Source organism: Bacillus rossius, chromosome 10 (assembly GCF_032445375.1).
Source record: "Bacillus rossius redtenbacheri isolate Brsri chromosome 10, Brsri_v3, whole genome shotgun sequence".
Lineage (NCBI taxonomy): Eukaryota > Metazoa > Arthropoda > Insecta > Phasmatodea > Bacillidae > Bacillus > Bacillus rossius.
In genome coordinates, this window is record NC_086337.1 from 45,686,286 (window position 1) to 45,703,624 (window position 17,339).

The 17,339-nt window shown below is 42.7% G+C and overlaps 1 protein-coding gene across 2 annotated transcripts in view; it reads left to right on the forward strand.

The window, feature by feature from the left end:
* Nucleotides 1-17,339, forward strand: part of LOC134536071 (methyl farnesoate epoxidase-like) — a 28,022-nt gene that overhangs the window by 1,327 nt on the left and 9,356 nt on the right. For both annotated transcript variants that reach the window (XM_063375603.1, XM_063375602.1), the window contains exons 1-8: nucleotides 1-883; nucleotides 2,300-2,386; nucleotides 4,513-4,749; nucleotides 5,517-5,674; nucleotides 8,234-8,476; nucleotides 9,454-9,568; nucleotides 10,749-10,929; nucleotides 14,555-14,672. The exon at nucleotides 1-883 is cut by the window's left edge. In XM_063375603.1, the coding sequence (XP_063231673.1) occupies nucleotides 2,302-2,386; nucleotides 4,513-4,749; nucleotides 5,517-5,674; nucleotides 8,234-8,476; nucleotides 9,454-9,568; nucleotides 10,749-10,929; nucleotides 14,555-14,672 (1,137 nt within the window). In that variant the 5' untranslated portion in view covers nucleotides 1-883; nucleotides 2,300-2,301. The remainder of the gene's footprint in view (nucleotides 884-2,299; nucleotides 2,387-4,512; nucleotides 4,750-5,516; nucleotides 5,675-8,233; nucleotides 8,477-9,453; nucleotides 9,569-10,748; nucleotides 10,930-14,554; nucleotides 14,673-17,339) is intronic.

Below are 17,339 nucleotides of genomic sequence, written 5' to 3' on the forward strand. Positions count from 1 at the left end.
TGAAAAATACAATTTAAAACACCAAAACTAATAGAATTCCTTACAACAGAAACCATCAAAAAACCCCAGATATCAACAGATTTTTTTTACAACAGAAACCAACAAAATCCAACGGATAGGTAAAATGGTAAACACTAAAACCCATTAGAAACTAGTATACTGTTTCACAACCGAAAACGACAAAACTAGATTGTGTTCAAAATTAGTTCACAACAGAATCCAATCAAAACCAAAAAATTTGATGTTTTTTTTGACATCAGACACCAACATAATAAGCATATATTTTTTTTTCGTTTGTGAGTCAATTTCTCCCAACAGAAACCACTGAAACCAATTAAAATACACCTAAATCATATCTGTCACACAACAGGAATCACTGAGATTCCTGTTGGGTTTTGTTGGGTTTTTGTTGTAAATATCTGTTTGAGTAGAGCGGCCAAAGAGTGCAGCCACGTGGTTGCTAATAGTTCGTGGGGAAGAGCGCATAGCGCCGACCGATGATTGAATGAATTGGCATTATTCCGACCCGTGTGTGTTGAGTAAACACAATGAAAAATCATTTTTGAGTAAATGAGCGTGACTTTCTGTATGGCAAGAAAATGCAAACTCATGCTTACTTGTAAAGAACGGTGACCAGTGTTGTTTTTTCGAGGCTAACGATTGCGAAAGCAATCGGTTACATAATCTCAAACCGGCGTTACTGGATTTGTTAGATTTATATTGCGTCGCGACCTCTTGTCTGCGAGATAACTCGAGGGAGTGGGGTCTACATGTCTACATAAAAGCTGCGCGTCAGGAGAGCCACCGTTATCAGACGTAGGAGACCGTCTAGTCGCTGACAGCACATTCGCTCCTTCGTTGATAGCTGTACAGCCATTTGCAGGTACGTAACTCCGTGTGCTCAACCCGGCAGTTTTAACAAGTAAGGCCGGGTTCAATAATAATTTCTTTTGTAAATAATAATTTTAAGAGGGTTATTTTTCGTGTATCCATCACATGCCACACACGAGTCACTATTCAGAACATATTTTTAAAAAAATGTTTCTGTGAAAATGCAATATTAATTAATTTGTGCCTGGCCCCTGAAAATAGTGCAGTTGGCCATTGCTGTATAACAAAAAAATTATGTGAACGAATGGAATGGAATCAACTATCAGAGGACGTTAATACGAACAACTACTTCCTCTAAAATCCATTGGCTGTTTAGGTTTGGGCAGAGATTTTCACTAAATGCTTACATTATTCGCGCGAAGGCAGTTTATAAAAAAAATGTCCATACACCACCACAAAATGAAGTCAACGTTTTTCACTTGAAAATTCATGGCTAACTGTAAAAAAAATGTTATTAAGATGGTGAGCTAGAGAAAATTTTACACTTTAGGGGGAAAAATAATAAAACCAATTTTGTTTTTATGAGTAGGCGACTAGTAGGAGACACTGTTAGATAGAGGTTCTTTTGGGTTTAAAAAATTGTTTATTTCTATAAGAGATTAGGTGTCGTAACGTTAATTTCGTAACGTAATTTTCAAATATGGAACATTTATGTTTTCTTTGTTGCTGTGGAGTTAATAATCCAAGGTAAATTTGATTGTGAAGGCACAAATTCATGCATGACATTTAATTATTTTGTTATCACATATAACCAACCATTATTCTCATTAAAAATTAATAATATAAATGTGTGCAAATTTTTATGATAAATTATAATTATTGACTCCAGTGTAAATTGGCATTTATTATTAATTAACAAGGTTAAGTTGTGAAAATGACTAACAAAACATTTATTTACCCACAAGAATTTGAGATTCTCCCAGTTTCAAAACCTAGGCATTCACCACACTGTTAGAAACTAATTCTATTTACTTATGGATAATTACAAGTTTAAAAAAGATCAAAAGACCTCTGTACAATTACAATTAAAAAATAATCCACAAAATTGTATGAATATTTCTTATCATAGGTACTTATTATTTCATTGTTTTATTGTAAATTGAGTAGTTTTGCAGAAGGAGAAATTTGTTCCGTGACTAGACTAGATAATCATTGTTAAATCAAATTAAATTTAAAAAAAAGATGTTAAATAGTTTTGGATGCACACTAAAACAGAATAACTATTAGTTAATTTCTTTACGCATTAACCTAAAATTAATATATACAATTAGTATATCAACCCTAAAATACTATTTACAAAAAAAGGGTGACAAGTAGCTAAATATTCATAACACTCAATTATAATGATTTATTTGCTTGATGTGTGCAGTTAAATGTATCTTATGTGGCTCCCATTTTATTGTTGCAGCTATGATTCTCACCGTTGCTGTAGGCCTGTGCATCTTGTACATCATCTATTCATGGTTCACCATGAAGCCCAAAAATTTTCCTCCCGGTAAGTAGCACTATTTCTTGTCGAATATGTCGTTACGAATGGTGGGTTTGGAATGTCTGAATATACATATGTATGTTTACATTTGTGTATAAAAATATAAGAATGTGTAAAGGTTATCATTTGACAGGGTGGATGTGATCTCTTGGAGTCGCTACATTCGGGACCTTCGTTTCTGACACCATCAGCTTTTACTCTTGAGGAAAGGGGTTGTGGGGAAAAAGTGTAGGATTAGGTGGGGAGATTCTGTATCTTCGCGCGTATCGATTGGGTATTGACGTAGTGGAGGAAGTCGTAAGGTGCACTCAAACAGTACCTCATGCTTGCTCTATTTATTATTCATTTAACACCGATCTGCACTTTACAGGTCACGTCGATGGGTTCGCACACACTCCGTAGCTGTGAACCGGAGACCTCCTCCGGCGATAGCGCCCGGGCGCAGTACATCCTGGCTACTGATTATGCAACCCGCTCCACCACACGTTAATATCGACCAAAGTACGAGAAGCCTAAGATGTACATCAAGTTCTGTCCCTGCCTGCACACGCCCGAATATTCACCTTCGGCCAACCTCGGTTGTTTTTTTTGCGCAGGAAAAATGAATTCAAATATTAAAAGTGGTCGGTTAGGTTAGCTACATTAAAACACTTTAAAACACTATGGACGGTTAGTTAGGTTAGTATAGCTACATAAAATAAACAGAGAAATTTAAATATATATAAATAAACCCGAGGTTGGCCGAAGGTGAATATTCGGGCGTGTTCGGGCAGGGACAGAACTTGATGTACATCTTAGGCTTCCCCCAAAGTACTGCAAAAAAGCCACTCTTAAATGAGTAACTGAATTTAGTTGGGAGAGGGAAGAAGTTTAGCTGGAGTGGAGTTTAGGAGCTCTTCGAGGAAAAAATGTGGTAGAACTTAGGAGATACACTTCTCAAAGTCGGTAACATTTTAATGCAACGGTGATGTACTGTAGTCTGCAGGGCCGTAGCCAGAATTTTGTGTATGAGGGCGTCCAGAGTAACAATTACATAATTATTAAGAGTACATGTACATAATTAAATTTTAAAATAAAATAAGGTTTCACACTAAATTATTCAGGGAATAGTAGACTTCGGGATCTCCAACTTTTACACATATAAATTTAAGCTATGATTTTTCTTGGGAAAAGAAAATAAAACTATTAATAATCTTATTTAGGTTGTATAATTTTTTTTTTTAGTTAAATGTTCGATGATTTCGATAAAAAATAAGTTAGGTATTAAATACACGAAACACACATTTAAATCTTGAATGAAAAACATGCATACAGTAAAACTTGTGCAGAGCGGCATTAAATATAGATTATACAAGGAAATACAATTCCTGCCGCTTCTCCTCTGTATTAGGCATGTTGGGCTGTATTGGGGAAGCAATACACTATTGTACCCCACTAAGTATTACACAATAATTCTTCCAAAATAATCTCACTGTAACTTTATTTATCTAACCTAATGTATTTTTTTTTTTTAATTCTGTCTTCACTCTTAGAAATTGCAATAAAATTACGGATTTTACAACGAACAATTCACAATAAATAAACTAAAAGTTCTTCGTTATTTCAGATAAAGTAAACTATGTCTTATTTCGACTTTTACGTTCTGTTCTTAAACTAAAAACCCGCGCGTAGAACAAATAGTGTCTTTTGCAAAGAGTCTTAACAAGTTTTAAATGTTTTGATGATATATACTTGTGGATTCACGTGCAATGGAAGTGAACTTAGTACTACTTGTAAATTTACGATGATTTAACGGTTAATTTATGAATATCCAGTGATCCAGTGAAAATTTTGATATGGTCAACTTGCAACACAAAATTTCAAGGAGTAAAGCTATTAAAACAAGGAGGATACAAACCTTCTCCGCTAAAAAACAGATATACATCAGTAAGTCTAATGGCAAAAGAAGACCTCTTGGAATCCCTACGATAAAAGATTTATGTAAGCAATACATATCAGTATTTAGAAATTATCGTTGCCCATGGGTTTTCAGTGTGAATTTTTCTTTCTTTCTTGAAGTCCTGGAAGGGTGGGGATCCGGGGATCCTTGGCTACATACTTGCAGGAGTGTGTGCTCGCATGTGCCTAAACAGGACCCGCCTGCCTGCCCTTCATCGGCTCGGTGCTGTCCTTGCCCACGAAGCACATGCACCTGCGCATGGAGCACTGGAGGAAGGAGTACGGCCCTCTGGCCGGCTTCATGATCGGGTCCAACCCCTTCGTGGCCGTGTGCGAGCCCTCCTTGGTGCTCGAGGTGCTGCGCCGGGAGGAGTTCCAGTCGCGGCCCGACACCTTCATCCTGCGGACCAGATCCTTCAACAAGAGACTCGGTAGTGGTCTGCGGACATCCTTGGAGTGTTTACCAGGGATGGGGTTGTACAGTAGCGTGTGTCGTGTTGATTATTAGTCTGCTTCAGCTGTTGTGGACGTCCTTAAAATGATTACTAGGGATAGGAATGTACAACAGCATGCGTCATGTTGAGTATTAGTCTGCTTCAGCTGTTACGGACGTCCTTAAAATGATTACTAGGGATAGGAATGTACAACAGCATGCGTCATGTTGAGTATTAGTCTGCTTCAGCTGTTACGGACGTCCTTAAAATGATTACTAGGGATAGGGATGTACAACAGCATGTGTCATGTTGAGTATTAGTCTGCTTCAAATGTTGTAGACGTCCTTAAAACGATTACTGGGGATAGGGATGTACAACAGTATGTGTCATGTTGAGTATTAGTCTGCTTCAGCTGTTACGGACGTCCTTAAAATGTTTACTAGCGATCATGTATCATGTTGAGTATGATCACTATCTTAGCTCTAGATTTCACTACGAATCAAATTAGGTATACCAATTAAATTGTCTGTCAACAAAGTAATCCCATTCTTAATACAACAATAGAAGGAATCAACCTTGGCCTTTAGCTGAGAATCATCTTAGCATTTGCTTGGAGTAATTATGGAAACCATGGCAAACCGATATAAGCATGACCGGCCAGGGATTCAGAAGCGTGTCCCTTAGAATGCGAATCCACATCTTAACACTGTACCGTGTTGCGTGGACTGAACTCAACGGCCGTGCCATTTTGTGTGTGTGTCCAGGCATATTCTTCAGCGACGGCAAGTTTTGGACAGAGCAGCGCCGCTTCACTCTGCGACACCTGCGTGAGTTCGGCTTCGGGAAGTCCAGCGAGGAAGCGATCATGCTCGACGAGATCAGCCATCTGATCAAGAAGCTGGAATCTTCAAAAATCGTTTCAGTAAGATGGAAACAACTTATATTTTTCTTTGTGGGTTTTTTAAATTCTATTTTTCCCCTAGTGTTTATGTCTGCGTATCGTGTTTTTTTTTTTTGCTTATTTCGCTTTATCCTGTTCTTGATTCTCCTTTTCATTTGGCAAGAAGAGACTATTATGTTTGGTATTGCTGTATGTGGGTGCTACGAACGGTTTGTTGTGTTTTCTTGTCATTGTTATTTTCACTTTTATTTTATTATATATGTATATTTTTCCTGGCCTCGGTCTCTGTATTCTCTACTCAGTAAATAAAGTATTTTTGAAACCAAACCTTATATTTTTCAGATCACACGAAAATATCTCACAAACAGGGCACACTCATTTATTGCATGTGTTGATTATAACCGATTCAGGTTTCTTTCAACTCGGTCTAGTTATTATTTTTGTTTCACTTATAAAGGACAGCTTTCAGTACAAAATTCGGTACTATAACATGTTATGGCTGGCAGGAAACATGACATGATGAAGTACTTAGACAAATTGAACCATTATGATACATGTAGCCCCTTCGTGAGATATGCAGGTTTACACTCATAAGACTTGAGCCTGCTAGTAAGTAGTACTTTGGACTGCAACAAGGTATTAAATCCTAGGATAGATTTTTATTTGCCATATCATTTTAAAAATATTTATAAATTATTAAATCGAAATTTAACATAATACAACTGAAATAACTAAACATGACAAGCTCTAAGGCCCCAACTTCACATTCTTGTATGGTATAACTTAAATAAAAACACACAATATCTAACTTATGGACACCGAGTGATAATGTCAGAGAATCTGAAAACTGTATTAGCTCAATGATACCGATCATTCACTACATGATTTGAGACCCTGATAATGATTTTACAGCTCTTCGTTTTTTGTCCTATTGGAAATAAAGAGCTCAGAAGAGCACAGTTTCACTAACGTACAATATATCTTGCCTGAAATTAGATCGAAGAACTTTTTATATACATTGAATAAAACAATGCAAATTCTAGACTTATTATTGACAATATATTTTTTCCTTAGTATATGGAGTAGTAGCCCCTCAGTTGGTTCTATGGCTTTGTTTAGCTGACACAACGATGGAAGAGTGAAGAATAGCATATCAGTCTGTTTTAGTTTTCTGTGGATTCAACACTTGGAACACGCGATAAAAATTAATATTTTGGGCCATCCTCATTTTTTAATTACTAAAAACGCTGATATAACAGACTTTTATTTATAAACAGAAGCGTGAATGCCAATTTCCATATTCCTAACTTCAAAAACTAACAAACACCCATAGAGGAGAAATTTTCAAATATACCGGCTTAGTGCACACCTACGTTATATAAGGAGCTAATATGCAAAATTTCATGCTTCTAGACTCACTGGATTAAGCTGTGCGTTTTCTATCAGTCAGTTTTAAGAGATTTTTTTTAAGTAGATGGTTAATATTGAAACTGCTGTAGAAAAATGACGTTTTTCAATTCTTTCAATGAATATATACATAGGCTTATATATATTTTACTGCTCTTGAAGTAAGCATTCATTTGTATAAACATTTGTTTGAGTATTGTTTAAGAAACGAGGTAGCTTGGCTTCTGGGCTTTAGCCGCGTCCAATGGGAATATATATATCACCGACGTTTCGGTCGACGTTGCAGTCGCCATCATCAGGGTAGAGTCACCTGCTGAGGTATTCACAAGTTCTTCCGCCTTTCATACTCTCGCCTGAGAGGAGTGTTTCCCGATTGGCTGCTCCCGGGCAGAAGAACTTGTGACAACCGCAAGCAGGTAACTCTACCCTGGTGATGGCGACTGCAATGTTGACTGGAACGTGTCGGTGTGATGCTCTGTACCGTTGGACCCAGAAGCCGAGCTACTCCAGGCAATGACCGCGAAAGGGAACACCACATAACTTAGAAAGTCACAACTTAGAACTGTCATAACTTAGAAAACTTGGAAAAATCCACGTAACTTAGAAACACACATCTTAGAAATATCACAACTTAGAAACACGCAACGCAGAACTGTCGTAACTTAGAAACGTCATAACGTAGAAACTCATAACTTAGAACTATCACAACTTAGAAACACACATCTTAGAACTGCCATAACTTAGTAACACGTAACTTACAAACACGCAACGCAGAACCACACAACTTAGAAACTTCATAACTTAGAAAGTCACTACATAGAACTATCACAACTTAGAAACACTCAACTTAGAACTGTCGTAACTTAGAAACACGTAACTTAGAAACACGCAATGCAGAACCACACAACTTAGAAACGTCATAACTTAGAAAGTCACTACTTAGAACTATCACAACTTAGAACCGTCCTAACTGAGAAACACGTTACTTAGAAACACGCAACGCAGAACCACACATAATGTAGAAAGTCATAACTTAGAAAATTCTAAGTTGTGTGTTTCTAAGTTTTTCTAAGTTATGACAACACCCCACCGCGAATGACCCGCGATCTATGTTGGCTTGAGAGAGATGTTCTGGAAGGTTCTCGTCCGGAAGGGAGTGTTGCGCGTGCGCAGATCTCCAACTTGTTCAACCTGCCGGTCGTGAACGTGCTGTGGAAGACGCTGGCGGGCACGCGCATCGCGCACGACGACGACGAGTTCAACAAGCTGATCGAGATCGTCTTCGAGGTGATGCGCAGCGGGAACCCGGCGGGCGGCATCATCAACGTGATGCCCTTCCTGCGGCACGTCTTCCCCAACATCGGAGCGTACAAGACGTCGACAGACGCCGTCAAAGATCTGCACCACTATTTCAAGGCGAGTCTGATCATCTCCTGACCCTGGAGGGGCAGGGGCCTAACCAGGGGGCGGGGGGTTAGGGGTACTAAACCCCCCCCCCTTAGCAGCCATTTTTTTCTTATCTGAAAGCAGGTTAGCTAAAAGCCTGGGTGTCTTACTGCTATCACCGGCCACTGCACTGGAGGGGAAGAGTAAGCGAGCCCTACCGATTCTCCTTCCCTTCCCCTACCCCTGTCACCAGGGGCGCAACAACAGGGGGGAAGGGTATTTTGCCCCCCCCCCCCTTCTGAAACCTTGAAGTGGGGGCAAACGGGATGCTTAAATAGCACCATTTTCCACCTTGAAATACAAATTTTCCCGGGGGAGGACCCCCGGACCCCGCGCTTTAATAGAGGGGGGGGGGTGCCCATGCTTCTTAACCCCCCCCCCCCCATACACAAATCCTGGCTACGCTACTGCTGGGGGGTCTATCGACTACCTGATTAATCCCAATCGCCAGGCTACTGTTGTTAAATATTTTCTCAGCCATTTACCGCACTGTAAATTTATTTGTAAATGGAACAGAAATATTCGTGTGAATAATAATTTGACAGCACGGAATCTATGTTACTATTTGAAACGCCACCCTAATTACTAAACAAAGTAATTCCCTAGCCAAATCCGACTCATCCTGGAAAAAAAAAAATTATAATGTTCGCAGGCTTTCACGGCCATTGTCTGTAGTGCTTGGCTTCTGGGTTGTAGCCGTGTCCTTGGCGAATATTTCGTCGACGTTTCGGTCGACATTACAGTCACCATCATCGGGGACCAGTTACCTACTCAACTGCTCCTTGGTGATGGTGACTGCAATGTCGACCGAAACGTCGGTGAATTATTTGCCAAGGACACAGCTACAACCCAGAAGCCAAGCTACTTCAAAAAAAATAATTGAGAGAAAGCGAGATAAATGTTTATCGTTTAAAATTAATTAATTTTATAATAATTATTTTTTACAGGAAATTATTTCAGAGCATGAAAAGACGCTTGATTCAGATAACCCGAGGGACTTTATCGACGTTTATCTTCGCGAGAAACAGCTGCAGAAAAACGTCGAAGACACTACGTTTACTGGTGAGTCTCTTCATCCCCATGGATCGTCGACTCTTGTGGGTTCCGTGTCTTGCACACTATAGACTCAATTGAGCTGTGTTTTCTTCAAATCTGAATCATTTTTCATTAGCTGCTGACTTGTTGAATCGATCCGCGGTATTTCGGGAGCACTGGCTATTAAGGGTGCCAAACATTTTCCACATTGACATATATTCGTCTTTCGATGTATCATTTCAATGATATCGATGCCAATAACATACAAAATTTAAAATAAAATCTTTTTTTGTTAAATCGGTTTATCGAAGTATTGAAACTTTGATCCTTGTTTGACATATTACTAAATTCATATTTAAGTGTATGTAATTATTAGTTATATATAATCTCTCATAATTAAAATACCTACACATAAATTTGCTCTAATAGCAAAATTAAATGCAATGAGTATTTGTTCAATTTTTTTAAGTATTTAGTATTCTTATCGGTGGATTATTTTTCATCGAATTTGTTTAATTTGTTTAATATATTTTTTATATTTTTACTTACTTCAGACTTCTTAAGATTGTAATAAAACATTTCCAAAATAATAATAGTAAAAAAGTTAAAAATAAAGGATATAGAATTGACGCTAATTTATTATATATATTCATATCTATATATATGTATAAACAAGCAGATACTAAGAAATTTCGCTGATTATTTTAAAGACTTATTTTGTGATGTATTTAAATGAAGCACAATTGGTTTTAATGCTTCCCATGGTAGTTAAAACCAATTTAACAAAAAAAAAAACAGCCATGGAACGATCGAGTCACGCTTAGGTCATTCAAGACTAAGAATGTCTCTTTTTTTTTTAAGTACTGCCTATGAAAAATTGACTATGGTAAATACAGGATCATCAATGATATCAGAATAATAATACGAATGGTAACTTGCTGTTATCTCTTGCCAAAAAATAAAATAAAATAAAACAACACAAATGTTGCAGGCACCTAGCTATGTAGAATCCAAAAGCTTTCGTGAAGGGAGTGGGACATGGTATTTTGGAAAGAGGACAAGGTCCCAACTGTAAAAAAAATAATAAAAAAACACAGTTAATCCCACGCACAAAAACCTCGATTCCGACCTCTCTCTATGTGAATACCACATATAGGCGTCCTCCTGTGTGTGGGAGTCGATACAGGTGTGGTCGTCGTGGTTCCAGACGAGGCGCTGATGGTGACGATGCTGGACCTGTTCTTTGCCGGGGTCGAGTCCACCGCCAACTCACTGAGCTTCACCCTCATGTACATGCTGCTTCACCCGGAGGTGCAGAGCAAGGTGCACGAAGAGCTGGACAGAGTCGTGGGCAGGGACCGCCCGGTGTGCTTGGCCGACAAACCCAGGTACTAACTGTCTGCCGGACCCAGGTACTAGCTGTCTGCCGGACCCAGGTACTAGCTGTCTGCCGGACCCAGGTACTAGCTGTCTGCCGGACCCAGGTACTAGCTGTCTGCCGGACCCAGGTACTAGCTGTCTGCCGGACCCAGGTACTAGCTGCATGCCGGACCCAGGTACTAGCTGCCTGCCAGACACAAGTACTAGCTGTCTGCCAGACCCAGGTACTAGCTGCCTGCCAGAGCCAGGTACTAGCTGCCTGCCAGACCCAGGTACTAGCTGGCTGACAGACCCAGGTACTAGCTGCCTCCCAGACCCAGGTACTAGCTGTCTGCCAGACCCAGGTAAAAGCTGCCTGCCAGACCCAGGTACTAGCTGTCTGCCAGACCCAGGTAAAAGCTGCCTGCCAGACCCAGGTACTAGCTGTCTGCCAGACCCAGGTACTATGTGCCTGCCAGACCCAGGTACTAGCTGTCTGCCAGACCCAGGTACTAGCTGTCTGCCAGACCCAGGTACTAGCTGCCTGCCAGACCCAGGTACTAGCTGCCTGCCAGACCCAGGTACTAGCTGTCTGCCAGACCCAGGTAAAAGCTGCCTGCCAGACCGAGGTACTAGCTGTCTGCCAGACCCAGGTACTATGTGCCTGCCAGACCCAGGTACTAGCTGTCTGCCAGACCCAGGTACTAGCTGTCTGCCAGACCCAGGTACTAGCTGCCTGCCAGACCCAGGTACTAGCTGCCTGCCAGACCCAGGTACTAGCTGTCTGCCAGACCCAGGTAAAAGCTGCCTGCCAGACCCAGGTACTAGCTGTCTGCCAGACCCAGGTACTATGTGCCTGCCAGACCCAGGTACTAGCTGTCTGCCAGACCCAGGTACTAGCTGCCTGCCAGACCCAGGTACTAGCTGTCTGCCGGACCCAGGTACTAGCTGTCTGCCGGACCCAGGTACTAGCTGTCTGCCGGACCCAGGTACTAGCTGTCTGCCGGACCCAGGTACTAGCTGCATGCCGGACCCAGGTACTAGCTGCCTGCCAGACACAAGTACTAGCTGTCTGCCAGACCCAGGTACTAGCTGCCTGCCAGAGCCAGGTACTAGCTGGCCGACAGACCCAGGTACTAGCTGCCTCCCAGACCCAGGTACTAGCTGTCTGCCAGACCCAGGTAAAAGCTGCCTGCCAGACCAAGGTACTAGCTGTCTGCCAACCCAGGTAAAAGCTGCCTGCCAGACCCAGGTACTAGCTGTCTGCCAGACCCAGGTACTATGTGCCTGCCAGACCCAGGTACTAGCTGTCTGCCAGACCCAGGTACTAGCTGCCTGCCAGACCCAGGTACTAGCTTTCTGCCAGACCCAGGTACTAGCTGTCGGCCAGACCCAGGTACTAGCTGTCTGCCAGACCCAGGTACTAGCTGTCTGCCGGACCCAGGTACTAGCTGTCTGCCGGACCCAGGTACTAGCTGTCTGCCGGACCCAGGTACTAGCTGTCTGCCGGACCCAGGTACTAGCTGTCTGCCGGACCCAGGTACTAGCTGTCTGCCGGACCCAGGTACTAGCTGTCTGCCGGACCCAGGTACTAGCTGTCTGCCGGACCCAGGTACTAGCTGTCTGCCGGACCCAGGTACTAGCTGTCTGCCGAACCCAGGTACTAGCTGCATGCCGGACCCAGGTACTAGCTGCCTGCCAGACACAAGTACTAGCTGTCTGCCAGACCCAGGTACTAGCTGCCTGCCAGAGCCAGGTACTAGCTGCCTGCCAGACCCAGGTACTAGCTGGCCGACAGACCCAGGTACTAGCTGCCTCCCAGACCCAGGTACTAGCTGTCTGCCAGACCGAGGTAAAAGCTGCCTGCCAGACCCAGGTACTAGCTGTCTGCCAGACCCAGGTAAAAGCTGCCTGCCAGACCCAGGTACTAGCTGTCTGCCAGACCCAGGTACTAGTTGCCTGCCAGACCCAGGTACTAGCTGTCTGCCAGACCCAGGTACTAGCTGTCGGCCAGACCCAGGTACTAGCTGTCTGCCAGACCCAGGTACTAGCTGTCTGTCAGACCCAGGTACTAGCTGTCTGCCAGACCCAGGTCCTAGCTGTCTGCCAGACCCAGGTCCTAGCTGTCTGCCAGACCCAGGTACTAGCTGTCTGCCAGTCCCAAGTACTAGCTGCCTGCCAGACCCAGGTACTAGCTGTCTGCCAGACCCAGGTACTAGCTGCCTCCCAGACCCAGGTACTAGCTGCCTGCCAGATCCAGGTACTAGCTGTCTGCCAGACCCAGGTACTAGCTGCCATCCAGACCCAGGCACTAGCTGTCTGCCAGACCCAGGTACTAGCTGTCTACCAGACCCAGCACTAGCGGTCTGCCAGACCCATGCACTAGCTGTCTGCCAGACCCAGGTACTAGCTGCCTGCCAGACCCAGGTACTAGCTGCCTGTCAGACCCAGGTACTAGCTGTCTGCCAGACCCAGGTACTAGCTGTCTGCCAGACCCAGGTACTAGCTGTCTGCCAGACCCAGGTACTAGCTGTCTGCCAGACCCAGGTACTAGCTGTCTGCCAGACCCAGGTACTAGCTGTCTGCCAGACCCAGGTACTAGCTGTCTGCCAGGGGCTTCGTGCCGGCTCCTGAGAGACAGCGCGTCACGCACAGTGAGTGCTGCACTGTAAAAAAATAAGTGTAATTGTAGACAACACATACGTATCAACGGTGTCTCCATCGACTTTATTGTAATTTTACTCGTACATGTGTTGATGAATTTTTTTGTTTTGATTTCAAGGAATAATACATTCAAAAGTGTAAAGGTACAACGGCTGTGGTATGTTTATTTCGTCAAACGTGCAAAGCAATCGCTGGGCCTTTTTTTTTAAATCTTGGCCGTTATTTGAACGAATACCTTCAGCTGCATGTTAGTCATAAAAATAAATTTGAAAACATAAAAGTATTTTGTGGGTGAGATTAAAAAGGAATGCCAATTAAAATACTTTGTAGATTCTATATTAAATAGAAAACATCAATTTTAGTTTAATAGAGGTAAATAAATTAACACTGTCAGGACAATGTCTGGTGGGGTCAGGGCTATGTAAAAATCGTTCAGTTAAATTGTTGTAACAACAACGAAACATATTTTTGTATTTTCAGAGCCCGGCCAGACGTCATATCAGTGTTTATTTATTTACAAATATATGTACACATATATATACACATATATAATTGATGACTGGAATGTGATGTAGAATCTACAAAGCATATAAAATGTGAAGAGACCTGCAAAATTCACTCTACACACACTCTACACACTCGGGCAAATGCCACCTGTTCATTGGATGCTGGACTTGTGAGTCGTCTCGACCGAGTGTCTGTGATTCGACACTTCTTTGAGCGAGGGTCTCTAATTGGCCCTCATTACTCCAGATTAACAGTGAACCAATTTCAGAAGCAGCGCTAAGGTATAATTATTTGAATTGTAGCGTATCACGAAATGAAATCCGCGAATATTGCAGGTCTCTACAAATGTGGATCCATTTATTGACTCACTTGTAAAAATCCTAATCGCAGTCAGTAAAGAAAAGTCTCGCTACCGTTTTATTTATTTATTTATTTATTTTTGTAATTGCGAGGTGAGGCTGACTGTGTTGTTCCTCGCCGCAGCTTGCCCTACGTGGAGGCGGTGCTCGCGGAGACCGCGCGCTGCAACACCATCGCCCCTCTCGCCGCCCCGCACAGGGCTGACCGCGACACCCACCTCGGCGGACACTTCATACCCAAGGTGAGTCCGACACCCGCCTCGGCGGACACTTCATACCCAAGGTGAGTCCGACACCCGCCTCGGCGGACACTTCATACCCAAGGCGAGTCCAACACCCGCCTCGGCGGACACTTCATACCCAAGGTGAGTCCGACACCCGCCTCGGCGGACACTTCATACCCAAGGTGAGTCCGACACTCGCCTGGGCGGACACTTCATACCCAAGGTGAGTCCGACAAGTTGTTTCGGGCCGAAGCCCGGTCTAGCCTCACCACCTCCACCTCCTAGGACTGAACCCGTTAGGGTATTCCAGGAGCACTAGCTTTTGTTCTTTTCATCCAGATGTCACCGGATCTTAATGGCATCTGGATGTTGGCCTCAGATGTTTCATATGCCATGGTTTTGAATGGTTAAACACCATTCTTTGCCTCAACCAGAAACAACTTATCCATTCTGTTTAAGCCGCCGTGCCCGCAGCCAGAATATAGCTTTGTCAGTTGGTAATATATATACTTGTCCAATGCATCCATGCAAAATTTAAAAACACGACGGCTGATGGTAAAACACTACAGTCACTCCGCGTGAGATCTCTTGCATGCCATTGCTCAGGGACGGCTGCCAGTACCCGGGGCAATGAACATGCAAGGGCACCGATCCCACAGCCTTTCTGGGTTTTCAATCTTTTGCCTTCTGTGACTTCTGTCCTTTTCCACTCCTCTCTTTCCTGCTGACTCTTCAGCCCACTCCAGCACCTGCTTCCTTGTTCCCTTGCGGTGTTCGTTCTTGTTCTTTCGTCTATTGTCACTTCTAAAAATTTTGGTCCACCTGGTAAAATTTGGTCAGATATTTTAAAAATCCTCTGGATCTTTATGAGCATCCATAAAAATATCTCAAGTCTTCTTTTAAAATATCCATGATTTTCGTTTGATTCTAAAATTTTCCATAAAATATAGTCCAATTTTAAGATCTTTTTATGTCTCTTATTTAAAATTTCTTTCTCCCATCTCTTTGGTGTTGCTCTTGTCACGTCCATGTTCGTGTTTAGTTGTAAGCTTGTCTGCTGCGTGACCTACTGCCTTTTGACTAGTTGGTATCCTTTAAATGGCTTTGTATGGTCGAACACGAAACGACCATAGGTCATCGCAGCTTGCTTTTTGATTTCCTCGAAATCGATGTTAATTCCGAGTCTCTCGTAGTTGGCGCGCAGCAGGGATCTCAGCTCTTCAATATCCAAGGGGATGTTGTTCCTTGCGAGTAGATGTCTATCAAAAATATCCATATTTGGAAAATTGATCATCTTTCCTCCCTCCATGCTGCGCACCAACACCGCTATTGCTGCCTTTTGGATTTTAGGCTCATCCAATCTGGATAGCCTCATGTCATACTCAAGTTTTTTGTATATCAAAGCAGGGTCTTGTCCTACTCTTTTGCATGTGTGTACCTCAGGAATTTCCTCTTCAAGCTGGATGGAAGGTATTGTTCCATCTTCATATTCTGTTAAACCTTTTTGTATCTTTATGTGGGTTATAATTTCTCTTTCCTGAGGAACATCTGCATTAAGAGTGGACATCTGTTTGGCGTAATCGTGTTCTGCTTTTCTTCTCTGGTCTCTTATGATCTTGTCAATGGAGTGGATTTCTCTTCCTTCTCGGACAAAACACATAGGTCTCCATGTGCATGGCCATAGGGATTTATTCGCCATTTTGATTGTTGTGGGGACCTTCTGTTTCAAGCCAATTATCGAAATACTCTAGTCTTTTACATACCTCGTGTATGTAATCACTCCATATGCTGTATCCATCCTCGCACTGTAACATTCCCGCCATGTCTTCGAGCCTTATCGAAAGTTCTTCTGCCAATCTCCTGTATTTCTCCCTGATGTCATCGATCTTTCTGCATTCATATAGTATATGCGCTGCAGTATCCTGCACTTCACATGTGATACATTGATTGTCTGGTACCAGGTTTCTTTCCCATAACTTCGCCTTGAAGTTGCCATGTCCAGTGAGGAACTGCACCGTATAGTGGTCAGGTGTTATCCACTTTTTCTTCATCCTTTCTCTTACATCAGGGAAAAATACGTATGTATATCGACCCTTGCTGGAGCGGTCCCATCGTAGTTGCCATTCGTCAAGTGTTAGCTGTCTTGCTATCCACTTATCATCCTTTGTAATTGCTTCCCTTGCAGCTAATAAGGCTAGTTGTCCCCTTTCTTTTATCTTTAGATCTATGGGGATGATTCCTGCAACAACTTGTAATGCTTCTGTTGAAGTAGTACGGTATGCCTTTGTCATTGTTAGAAGGGCTGCTCTTTGTGCACCTTCTAGTACCCTTCTCCTGTGTACTAGTTCCGCCTCATGGTACCATGTCGCTGCAGCATAGCAAACTACTCCGAGGAACACTCCAGCGTAGATCGTTTTCATTGTTTCAAATATCAGGCCCCAATTGGCGGGTGCTACTGCATGCAGTTTATGGAATAACAGAATTGCTTTTTCACTTGTCTTTTTCATGTGTCCACGTGCATCTATGTGAACTCCAAGGTATTTGAGAGCCGTAACCACTTTCACTGGTCTCTCTTGGTATCTTACGACTGGTGGTCTTGTCGTACTTAATGAGCCTTTTAACATTATAGCTTCCATCTTGTGTGGTGCTATCTTGAGCTTGCATTTGTTTGTCCAGCCACTGACA